This window comes from Nyctibius grandis, chromosome 20 (assembly GCF_013368605.1).
Source record: "Nyctibius grandis isolate bNycGra1 chromosome 20, bNycGra1.pri, whole genome shotgun sequence".
Classification (NCBI taxonomy): Eukaryota; Metazoa; Chordata; class Aves; order Nyctibiiformes; family Nyctibiidae; genus Nyctibius; species Nyctibius grandis.
In genome coordinates this window covers 3,181,423-3,193,975 of record NC_090677.1, presented here as the reverse complement: position 1 = coordinate 3,193,975, position 12,553 = coordinate 3,181,423, and the positions used below count along the sequence as shown (strand labels likewise).

General features: G+C 41.6%; 1 protein-coding gene across 2 annotated transcripts in view; it reads left to right on the top strand.

Annotated features, from left to right (window-relative positions):
* Window positions 1–12,553, top strand: part of IPMK (inositol polyphosphate multikinase) — a 44,715-nt gene that overhangs the window by 18,801 nt on the left and 13,361 nt on the right. For both annotated transcript variants that reach the window (XR_011049575.1, XM_068416649.1), the window contains exons 3-4: window positions 3,991–4,087; window positions 10,060–10,232. Coding sequence is in view for 1 of the 2 variants with exons in the window: in XM_068416649.1 (XP_068272750.1) it covers window positions 3,991–4,087; window positions 10,060–10,232 (270 nt within the window). In the remaining variant the exon portion in view is untranslated. The remainder of the gene's footprint in view (window positions 1–3,990; window positions 4,088–10,059; window positions 10,233–12,553) is intronic.

Below are 12,553 nucleotides of genomic sequence, written 5' to 3'. Positions count from 1 at the left end.
CTGACACTCAGTTGTTTTGCAGTTCTTGATTTGTTGGATGAAGATGTTATGTACAGTTACCAGTAAAGCAGAAATAACATATTTGTCAGTGTATGCTGGAGAAATGGACCTGTTACATTAAAAAAAAAAAGCTCAGATGTGTGAAATGAAATTGCGGTATTGCTGATATAAGTAAAAACAAAATGGTTTATTTCTACAGGGTGTTCTGGGGTAAGTGCTAACCTGTCTCTTCCATGAGTTTTCCAGCAGTATCAGTAGCGATACCTTTTGGGGCATGAGGTGCATGGTTTCGTTCCTGTGTAATTTTAGGGATGGTTTTGGTCATGCATAAGTTTATATTTGGCATTCTGAATGACATCTAAATGTGTAGCTTGCTCTCAGGTTGTAGGAAATGATAATAAGTGCCCGTGGCATGGGGGCTGTTTGAGGCCCCTCTCTGATGAGCAGAAGCGGTTCTCTCCTGCGTAGGGATGAGCATAGCTCTGAAATGTCTGGTTTTGTTGCTTTGCCCACACCAAATGACTTCCTCTGATCTTTATTAACTGAGTGCTTGTTCTTCTTTGACATGCAAATACATTACAGGCTGAGATCGAGGTCTATATTAAGGTCAAATAAGTGCTTTGTATATGTTATGTCAAACTTAGGAGGCGAGTTTATTACTGTTTCTAGGAGCAAGATAACTTCTTGAGACAGAAGTAATGCACTTAGTTGTGTTATGCTGAAGTAATGATACTGAACAACGCATTACTGTGAGTTTTGTCTCCATTTAAAATGTCTTATGCCAGAGTATTAAAGGATAGACTACTTGGAAGATATCACTCCTGGAGCTCTTTTCCCCATCTGGCCTTGATTATTACACCCCATTATAAACTATCTGAAGATCTTTATTGTATCCTACTATTTCAAATACACAGGAGCACGCTCATAGTTACTTTTTAATCACCAATATTAGGTGATTAAACTTAGCAAGTAAGTCAAAGCAAGAGTACTGTCTGTAAAAAATGGAAGTGGTCTCCTGACATGTCATTTTCTCAGAATCTTTTTGCCATTAAATTAAGCAAATGAGTTCTTATGCTTGCCTGTTTTTTCAGTTGCATTCAGTGTTTCTCCTCCTTGTCTGCTGCACTGCTTGCTTCCGTCTCTCTCCTCTTTGTCCTGTCCTAAATATATACACTTGCTCCCCTGTAAAGGCTGTGATAGTGCGTGATGGTCGCTGCCTCTCAGATCTGCTTAAATTCCCCTGGGAAGAGAGTGTTTGTGCTGGGTGCAATGCAATTCCCTGGCATGGCTATGAGGTGCTATGATAATAAACCACCACAGTGAACAAAAATTGGGTTTGTACTACTTGTCTGAAAATACCCACAGCACGAAGTAATTCCACCAGTCGGTGCTTGGAGTCCTGGCCCAGAAACAGCTGTCTGTATGGTGGGACACAGTGAACTCTTATAAAAGGTACCAGTGGACGGGTCTGTGCCTCAGCATCTGCGTGGTGCTAATCCTTCTCTCTCTCTTCTCTCCTCTCCCACCCTTAACTTCTCTTTTTTCCTTAAGCTAATAAGATCAAGCCACACTGCAGTCTTCTGGGGAAAGCACTGTCTTCTGCTGGCAACATCTGAGGCTCAGCAAAGAAATGTTGCATAAATAAAAATAAGCAGCAGCCACTGATTCCAGGGACAAGCAAGGTTTTTTGTCTTAGAGCACAGGGCTATCAGCATACCAGCTCGTGTTAACACGGAGGAAAAATAGGCCTACAATTACCTGTAGTCCTCAGAGGGGATGCCAGCCTGTCAAACCAGGACATGTGAAAAGAGCTCAGCGCCCTGTGATGTGACACTGTGACTTGTAAGATAACACACCCAGCGACTCTGGTATGCTTAAGATAGCAAGAGTAGTGGTAGAGGGTGCGGCGGTAGGTGGATGTCAGCGTTTTGCATCACACTGTGCTTGTATCTGTGTGGTTTGAGCTTTGAGGATTCAGCCCCCTCCTTAGGATCTTTAAAATGGGGCTTATACCATAAATTAATTGAAGGAATGGGTCGCATTAAATGCTCTAGCGTAAAGTCGGTGTGGATTTGGTTGCGTCACCTTCTCAGTCACTGCCCCATAACGGCGCTGGCGTAACGGTGTCAGAATTGTGGCTGGTACAAGCCCGGGAGAGCCCTGTATTAGATGTGTCTAGAGGGCTACGGAACAACACCGTGCGTTTGAAGCACACTGGTGATTTGACTTTGCCCAGTTTGAGGTTTCTGCCGTGAAACCTAAATTTAGCACAAACCCACATTGACTAATTTTAACATTCTGCTGCTGCAGGAGGCTCTGTCTAGAGTTACACGGCATCAGGGATCATAGCCGAGGCTTGCCCTGATGCTCTAAAATAGTAGCTGGACTTCAGGTCTGGGGTTTTTTGCTCCCTAGATGTATTGATATTACAACTCTAAAGAGAGGTATTTTGCGATACCTACCCTTTGTAGCTTCCATTGCAAGATATTCTCCCACCGTGGTTAAATGTGGATCTCGAAGCAGTGAGCTGAGCCAGCTCTGCAGAGCTCTGTTAACACCTTAAATAATTTTGTGCATTGCTTCCTACTTTGCAGCGGGCTCTGACTGCGCTCCTGTGCATCGCGTGCTGAAGGGAGAGCAGAATTGTTAGCTTGTGAGGGGATTAGGAAGAGATGGTTCCTAAATGCAATAATAATGATTATAACTTGTACTTGTGTGGGTATAGATCTTTCAGTCTGCAAACCACGTTGGGCCCTGCACTTCAAGAAAGATGTTGAGGTGTTGGAGCGAGTCCAGAGGAAGGCGACCAAGCTGGTGAAGGGTCTGGAGGGTCTGACCTATGAGGAACGGCTGAGGGAGCTCGGGTTGTTTAGCCTGGAGAAGAGGAGGCTCAGAGGTGACCTTAGTGCAGTCTACAACTACCTGAAGGGAGGTTGTAGTGAAGTGGGAGTCGGCCTCTTCTCCCAGGCAATGAGCGACAGGACAAGAGGACACAGCCTCAAGCTTCGCCAGGGGAGGGTCAGGTTGGACATTAGGAAGCATTTCTTCTCAGCAAGGGTCATTAGCCATTGGAAGGGGCTGCCCAGGGAGGTGGTGGAGTCACCATCTCTGGAGGTGTTTAAAAAAAGCCTGGACATGGCACTTAGTGCCCTGGTCTAGTTGCCATGGTGGTGTCAGGGCAACAGTTGGACTCTATGATCCCAGAGGGCTCTTCCAACCTCGTTGATTCTGTGATTCTGTGAACTGTGCTGTAGGCGATCCCCTATGTCTGTAACTAGATCTTCAGGTGAGGTGAGGGGGCTCTGGTCAAGGGAATGGGTTTGAAACCCTCCTAACAGCAGCCCTGCAAACTGGGACAGTCACACGATTCCGTAGCAGATAGTGTCCAAGGCTTCATTTTAACTCTGCAAAGAATTACTCCTTCAGGAAGATGAGCCAGCTGCTGTTCCCAACCTGTTCTTCTTTTACTGGCAGAAATAGAAAAAAAAACATTGAAAGTGTTAAAGCAAATGAAAAGGAATATATTTGAATTGTGCATTGTCTGTGTAATGTAGTTACAGGATGAGTTGGTTTGGAGGAGATGAGGAAATACTACCCAGCCTGAGCTTGTGTGCTTTACCTGCTATAACTTAAAAAGCTTTGGATATACGATACAGCGTAGTAATCCTATACAGTCTTGGGTGCAGAATGGGAGAACACCCATTTCGCTAAACAGGCTTCGATGCTAACAAGTTTAGATTTTTATTCCAGTTAAGCCATATATTATTCTTAGTTAGAGTTGATTCATCTTTTCCACTTTAAAATTTGAAAGAAAGGATACCGTTCATTTCTGTTGGACTGTGATAATTATCATCTTGTATGTCTTTTAAATGTAAAGTAGAAAACTTAAACATATGAAAACTGTAAGAAATTATAATTATGGGACAATTGGAAGCATAAAATGAACATTTTAAACTGACGATCTCTCCACCCCTCCCTAATTTATTTCAGGTTTATGACTCTGACTGTTGCGACAGCGTTCTTCTGGAGCTGCGGGAATATCTGCCAAAATACTTTGGTGTCTGGTCACCACCTACTGCACCAAACGGTACTGTTCTGATTTTATCTGTTAACCCAAACCTCTTGGAAAAATCTTCTGGAGACTGATTTTTGACTGTTGTGAGCTCAGTAGGGCTTGTTTGGTTTTGTTTTGTGACCCACTAATGTTCCCTCTAACATCAGGTTCTAGTTTGCAGTCCTCTGGCTGGATTAGGTCTTTGGGGTCTTCCTCCCAGGGGAGATGGGGCATGGCTGTTTGTAGGGCAAACGTTTCCTGAGCAGCTGGACCTGATGCATATTGCCCCAGAGCTGCTGTGCTGGTCTGGGTCATGTCGGAGGAGTGGGCTGGTTGCACATTTATGTCTGGTCAGGTCGTCAGAGCAGGAGACAGGAGCTGTGTGAGTGTGTAAGGAAGGAAAAATGGATAGGTTGGGGCCAAAGGGGAGGCGTTCAAAGTGGAATCTGCTGTTGGATCTCCAGAGGCTGGATCCCATCACCATGCCGTGCCATACAAAGCAGTTACTTCAGGAGGCACCTTGCTGGGGAGCTCTGCTTGTCATCCTCTGTTACTGGTTTGAATGGAACAAAGCTCTGGTATCTTAACTGTGTGTTTGTATAACATGTTAGGAGTCAGGAAGAAGGACAATTGGAAGATTGTCTCTTCAAGAGAAAATGGATATTATCCATGTATTTAAAACAGAAACTGGTTTTTCTTCTGGGGACTTTTCTTATTCACACTGGGGAAGTGGAGCTTCTGGAACATACAGAAACAAAAGGATGCTGTCGGGTCTATTTAAATACATGGGCACCAGAACTAGATGCTGTGCTTCTTTAATATAACTTATCTTTTGCTTATGCTGTCACTTGATAGACTTGTTTTCCAAAGAGAGTAGTAAGACGGCATCCAAAGATGCTGTCTAAACTCTGTTAAAAGAAATGCAGGGAGGATTGTGGTAGTACCCAGCACTTTCTTGGCTCAGATTTGCCTTCACACTTTCGTATTTGGCACTAACTCAAATAGCTGTACCAGAGCTATCTTTTTCCTTCCCTCATAATTTTATGTGTGTCATGGAGCTCACTTAATGTCCCCTCCAAATTGCAAATCAATTTTTTCCATTCACAGTAGGATCTTAAGATGTAAAAATATGTGGTCTAGCCAAGATTCAGTAATTCAACACATCCCTAGTTTACTTGGGGAATTCACTAGCACTGTGCACCATGGGGCTGAATTTTGGCAGGTCTCCACCAGTAGTCCAGACATAGCTGGTAGGAATAACTGTTTAAAGGAAGAGTAACTTTTGATTTTGTTTGGTTTGGTTCTGGAAATGACTGTGCACTATCAGAAGCTCTTTTCATAGAAAGGTCTGGCAGGGGTTCAAACAAAACACTCCATTGCCAACTCTGTTATCTGTAGTTTTAATGAGTTTTGTGTAGTCTTGATAGAAATCAAATACATCAGAGATGATGGAGCTTACCAGAACACACGCATGCTGGATATGCCCAAGCTAAGGAGGTAGCCATCCTTGGAAGCCATCTGTTTAGCGGGTATTTGCAAAGGGATGGGTTTGTTACTGGTCCCCCCAAATTAGCTGTGGATTAAGCTCTGGTTCAAAAGATTGAACAATATGCTTAGCTGCTGCGGTGTGTCCCAGTGACATGAGATGAGGGAATCTAGCTGTGAGAGAGGTAACTAGTTCTTAAATGTAGATTGAGAATGTATTTATAGGTTTTTGCAGTCTTGACATTGGAATCTGACCTTTCCTTTGGCAGTCTCTGCTCTACAGACGCTGGGGGGGACAGCTCCAGACCACCTCCGAGTTGTGAACCAAATGATTCCGTATTGTTGCTAAATTGGGCATAGGTGACTTCTAAAAACCAAAAATTAAATTAAACAATCTTACCCGTTACCAAACTGTGCTTGCTCCATGTTCTGAACGATATATATTTCTTCAGAGCATTTGTGTGGAGGAACAGCGGCTTGCCTGGTTTGCCAGGGCAGAGAGGGCATGGCCATTGGTGTCCTTGTTTCATTATTTATGAGATGAGGAAGAAGGAGGGCTCTTTGGTGAATGGTGTCTTGTATGTGTAGCATCATAGTTGTTATCCTGGGGTTTGAACTTTGGGTTCGCTGGCATTGTGGGCATTTGGAGTTTATTAATAAAGAAGTGGTAAAGTTGTTATAAAGACGTAGGAGCTATGTTAAGCTTTTTATATCTCCTGCTGAGAGTTCTGGGGTTTGCTGCCTACTTGTTGCCCCTGCATATTTTTTTTAAGCAACTTTACTGCTGCTCATTTCATACTGTGCTCTAATTTTTGTTGCCTAAACTGAGAACAGGGTAGATAAATATAAGCCTGCTTCAAACCTTTCTTTTCTTCCCTTGTTGCTAGGAGCAACTGAGGCTTTTCCCTGCTTATTCATATGTTTTGAGAGATGTTTTGTAAGTTATGAGAAGAAGTCAGATGCCTCAAGTTATTTTGTCACTTCTGATTCCAGTGAGGCCTGAAATGCATCAGCATGTACGTGCTGAAGTCTGCAGCGGTTTATGCCATGCATACTTGCTGAATTTTGGTGGTCTTTCAGTTTGTCTCCTTTGGCACTGTAGTAAAATATGGTAATAATATGTCAAGCCACATCTTCCTGCCTCCTTCCCTTCCACTGAAAAATAGCAAGGGGGAGGGCAAGCCTCTGAGGAATGATGTGTTTAAATCCTTGAAATACATAGTCGGGATTATCTACCAAAGCTAAGATACAAAAATCCTTATGAATTCTTTTCTCTGCAGGGGATTTTAATTTAACCTGGGTTTAGATGGTGAATGCATGATTTCCAGAAGCACGCTGGGGGTTAGCAGTGTGCTACATAATAACCTAGAAAATCTGAACTGCTTGAAAAATCAGCAGTTTTTTGTTTAACAAAACAAGGAGGAGAGTGCTCTAGTGATGTAGGCTTGGCTGCAGCCTTGTTGATGACCTTGAGAAGGACAATTGGGGTTGGATCCTCAAAGATCTGACTTGAAAAGGTAGAACAGTGATGCCTGCTGATGGCTGAATCTGAAACTTACTTTGTTTGCCTTAGTCTTAATGCTTCAAGATATTGTAGGGGTGACTGTTGAAAGTCATGGTATGTTCTGATGCAGTGGTTTTGGGGTCTGTTTCAGTAGACCATAGATCTTGAACACAATGCAAGTAAGAACCAAACAGTGCCAGGAAAAAAACGAAGCGTAAACGCTTGATGCATTTTTTCTGAAGCTATAATGAGGAAGAATAACTTGGTATAATGCTTTGGCTGTGGTGGCATTGCTTTCCCCGCAAGGCCAGCAAGCTTTTTGAGAGTGGGGATGTACCTTGAACAGATGTAACGTAGTCTTAACTCCGAGCTAGCAGTTAGCTAATGATGAAGACTTAAATAATAATTCCAGAAAGTGTGAGAGAGACAAGTCATTTCTGGATAATTCACGGGCTTTGCCAAGTAATTAGTATTTCCCAGAGTTAGTGTCAGCTCTTAAGTTATTTTAATGCTTCATTTTTTAAAAATAGTAATGGTTACATTTTTAGGAGGTCAGTAAGGGAGGTATTCTAGCTTAACAGGTCTGAAATGGATGGGGAATTAAAAAGTGACAGATATTTAGAACTTTTAAATATTTTGGAGGTGCTGAATGTTGGTGCCATATGCTTAAAAAGAAGGATTTGGATCAGTGGAGTAGAGGAGAGTGGAGAACCATGGGTGCTCTACAAATGCCTTTGATGGAAGGAGCACAACTATCTTGCCTGCTTGTGGTCTGAAGGGAAGTACGCAGGGTTTTGGGAGATTCCAGGTCTGCTTTTGAAGATAGTTATTTTATGGGTTCCCTTTGCGTTGCGTTATGGAAATAGATGTTTTACACTACTTTATATACAGTTCTATTTTAAGGTTGATAAAAACATTGCATCTAAACAATTCATGTGATTTGTGGTAACTTGCAATTTGTATCATTTTATATTTGTAACAGTTTGAGTCCGGAGGTGCCTAAGTGCTGAAAACCTTGAATTTCATTTCGTAGTTGTTTTCTGGGTTGTTTTAGAGTAATGACATGAATCTTACCGATTACAGTGATTTCCATAATATGCAAAAAGGAAAAGTGTGAAGGGTGACACTTAGGTTTTTACAATTTTTGTTTTAATAACAGCTAACAGGTTATATGGACTCCCCTGGATTCAGTAGTGGTTCCCCAAAGCCCCGTAAAAGCTGTGCTTATATCTGACTGAATTAGACCTGTGTATAAAAACGTTGACTAGAAGAAGTGGCACATGCAGTTCAGGTGATACAGAACACGCTTCCTGGTAAGGTGTTTGTCCTGCTTCTCCGTAGGGGATATCTAGTGAGCAAATACCGAGTATGTTTACTGCCTGTGGCTTCTCAAAGTTAAGTGTGAGTTATTTTAGCCGGGAATCCCTGCAGTTGTAGTTAACAAACCTGGTTTATGGGTGAGGTAGTCTATAAGGAAACTTTTTTTGCTGTAGCTAGATTGATTCTGTAGCCCACAGGCCACTGAAAAGTACTGTAAGCTGAGACAGGGAGTTAGTAGGAGATTGGATATTTTAAAATAGTGTATTGCTTTGACATGCTTTCCTGAGACTGACCTTACATTAGCAATATGCTTAGTCCCATTCATACATAAAGCAGGCATCTAAGTATTAAATCAAACCTATTTCTCAGATTCATACATATGTACTTTGGGGGATTGGGATATTCAATCATGGTGGTGTAAAAATTGAAGCTCTAAGTAGGACTTATTAAAGTAATAAAAGTCCCTTTCGTTTCTTATCCTTAAGTGTTTCTACTTAAAGTGGAAATGGAATATTGCTCGTTCCCTTTATCTTGGCTCCAGCTAGTTTTGTTACCTGTGTGTACAGCTGTCAAAACAAGGCACTTAATCCCTCTGCTGTCTTTAAACTTGAACTGTTCTTGCTTTCTTTGGCAATCCCATTTTAGATTATACTTGCAGGAATGGGGAATAATATTTGTGTGTATTCAGACTGCACTAAAGCCAAAGAAATAACACTTGTGGAATAGGCTGTACTTGAAAGACAAACAAACTTTAGTGTGAAGTTTGTGGCTGATAACGGGTGGATTTGCAGAAGCTGATGTGAAGAATGAGACGTGTGTTAATGCTGTGTGTTGTCTTGGTGCATATCGTGCCCTGGCGAGGGCTGGAGATCTGTGCAAGCTTCCTCCACACAGAGTTGTCTGCGAGTCAAGTGGTTCCTGAAGGTTGTTTTCTTGTTGTGTTCTGACAATCGGTGCTGTAGATCGTGTTGGAAGATAGATAGTCTCTTACCTGCACTGGAGAAAAGCATAAACCAGTTTGAGCAGGTTTTAGATATTCCTTTACATCTTCAGGCACTCCAAGGGCTTTTTGGTCCGCTCACCCTCCCAAAGGGACGTTTGGAAGTGGATGAAAGGCAGCCTGGGATTTGGGGAGTGTTTTCCCCAAAAGGTGTCCCATGAGAAATGAGCGCAGAGGGGAGTGGGATAAAAAGAAGAAAAAATGAGATGTATTTCAGCCCGTGTAGGGTAGGACTCTGAAGTGTTAGTTTCATTTTTAAAATGACACAAAGAAAACTTGCCATGTTAATTCTAGCTCTTTCACACAGAGAAGGAAAACACCATCCCCATTGCAAAACCAGCCATGGAGTACCCTGCATTTGCATGTGCTTATTAATGCTATTTGAAGTACATTAATGGCTTAATAAAAGGTACTCGTTAGTTTCATCTGGGCAATAATTTGAATTTGAGCGCTAGGTTAGCACACATGAATTGTATACAATTTTCTAAACAATAAGGCATTTCAAATTTAAAGCAAACAGAATTTGTGGGTGTCAATGACCATGATTTATTCTGTGTTCAGAGACAAATTTGACTCTTAAAGCGCTCACGTGTCGTTAAGCCTTAAACTATTTCCTTCCTCCACAGAAGCTCAGCAGAAATTATATAATTACTTTGCTTTGACCCACTGTTTATGAAAGTCTTGTCTTTTTAACAGATACGTATCTAAAACTGGAAGATGTGACCCGTAAGTTTAATAAGCCTTGCATAATGGATGTAAAAATAGGTCAGAAAAGTTACGATCCGTATGCTTCAGCTGAGAAGATACAGCAGCAGGTCAGCAAGTACCCGCTGATGGAGGAGATTGGCTTTTTGGTGCTTGGCATGAGGGTAAGAACTTGTTTTGTTTTCAAATTCAGCTTATGCTCTGCCCTGTTGTCCCACACCAGATCCAGCAGCTAGTTTTTCTAGCAAATGCCAGTCCTCTGGAGTTTTACGTGACTAAAGCTTTATCTGAATATGTTGGTGGTACGGGTATCAACTGTTGTGTGAAACGTGTTCCAAAACACTGCTCTGGTTCACAACAAGTGTTTAACTTGGCCATGTCCCTTCTGGGAATCCCTTTGCAACCTGGGTTCTGTGTATGTATACAAGAAAGGGGTTGGGGCAGACCATAGTTATTTAAAACTGAATGTAGTTGCAATTAATTCTTCTCACATAGTAGATATTTCAAATTACCAAAGTATTTTTTTGACTTTTAGGCTTATATCAGAGATTTACCTACTGAACCGGTCTTTTTAGTAATTTAATAAAGAGCTGTCTCCTCTCCAAATTTTTCATCTTGATTTTTTTTAAATAAAAATAGTTTTTATGTGATTTTTCTATTTAGAGAAGAGTAAGTTAGCTCTCAGAGGTGATGCATGTCGTTATAAATAGCTGCTTACATTCTGCACTTAAAAAGGCTTTCCACCAGAAGACGACGTCTTTGATACTTACGTACTCGAGGAAGAGCTGTCGGTGGAAGGTCAGTTTGAGATGGATAAGGCCTCCAGGTGTCCACACTAACTCTGTTATGCTTCCTTATTGTAGGTGAGGAGAAAGATGAAGATTCAGTATTTGTGTATTGGCTACTCTAAAGCACCAATGTAAAGAAAAGCTGTACAGAATGTTTATGGATCAGTAACATAAGCATGTTGATGTCAGTAATGAATTCCTGAGGCAATGCATTTAAAGTCCTTTTTTCTGCTGTGATTGGCACACGAACAATTTTCTTTTTGATACGAGATCTTTGTTTTCCTTCTCCTGTACACAAAGCCAGGGCTTCTCAAGCTCTGCATCAACAAGCGTAGACGGCTGAAGACTTTGATAAGCTTCCTCTTGCTGTTAGATAGCAACAGCACACAGATTGCACCATTGTTTTGAAATAATTCTGATATCTCTGTAATGTTTTGTGCTTAATTGCCTAGGCTCTCAGCCTTAACTCTGTCTTGAGATAAGCTTTTACAGCGATAAATTACAGTGGTCATGAGCAGTAATTATGTAAGCCTATGAGAAAGAACGTGGGAGTGGAGTCAAAAACCAGTCAAACAGTTTAGATGGAGAAGGGAGGCTGGAGATTATAGCTTGGGATTTGGCTTATGTCGTTACATAACCTTTCTTATCTCCTGTGTAGAACAATGCACTTCACCTCCTTTGTTTCACGACAGCACAATAGGAATGAGTCCTTGCTTCCACGGTATTTTTACTTGCGACTGTTGTTTCTAGCGTTGTCGTTTATTGGTATCTTGATCCTGTTGCAGAAATTCTTTTGATTCCCTAATTCCACCTGTATGTATAACATCGGTTCCCCCAAGCCTTGCAGTTTCCCACCCGGTGTTTAACTGGATGAGATTTGGTTTGTGCCTTTGGTACCAAATTGCATGTTCAAGTTATTTTCCAAAAAAGAATTCAAAAGGTTCCTCCTCCCCTCACGCAACACTTAAAGTCTAAATTCCCAAGGCATTTTCTCTGCTCAGCTTGCCTCCTCTTGATTGTGGGGTGCTCTCTGCCTGTCTCCTTGCTTTATTTTTGCAACATTCTGGCCATAATGTAAAACACGCTCCTGGACGGGCATTTACTGCCTGTAACAGCTGACATGCTCGAGAAAAGTTGCTAGTGTTTGTGGGACAAAACGTGGTGTAACACGATTCAGAAAGCAGAGGGGTTTGTTTTTAATCTCTCTGTTCAGTGTTATTTTTAACATGGGGGTGGACTTGCTTATTAAGTTTCTATTTTAGAAGAGCGAGAAAGAGGGCCAGGAAAACAGAAAATGTAGTTACTGGTGTTTTTTAAAGCACACGTCATATAAGCTGTCATGAAGAGATACAAGCAAAAATGTGTTATAGGTGGGGTTTTTCACCCCAAAATGTATTTATAGTGGGTTTTTATCCCCAAAGCCATTGATATCTTTTTTTTATGCACTGGTAAATAAGGAGTCATATGTTTATGTATGAAATCTGTATGGTTTGTCCTTAAAAGAAGCGAGTCTCCTACCTGGCAGAGCTTTGATTTATGCACAGAGTTCTGGCATTTGGCATGTGCTAAACTAGATCCATCTTAGTGCAGGGAACAGACAGATAAATGCATGGAAACGCATTTAGAAAATACAGTCACTTCAATAACATACTGGTTAAAAACCCAACTTCATCTTTAGTGGAGAGGTTCCTGTCTTT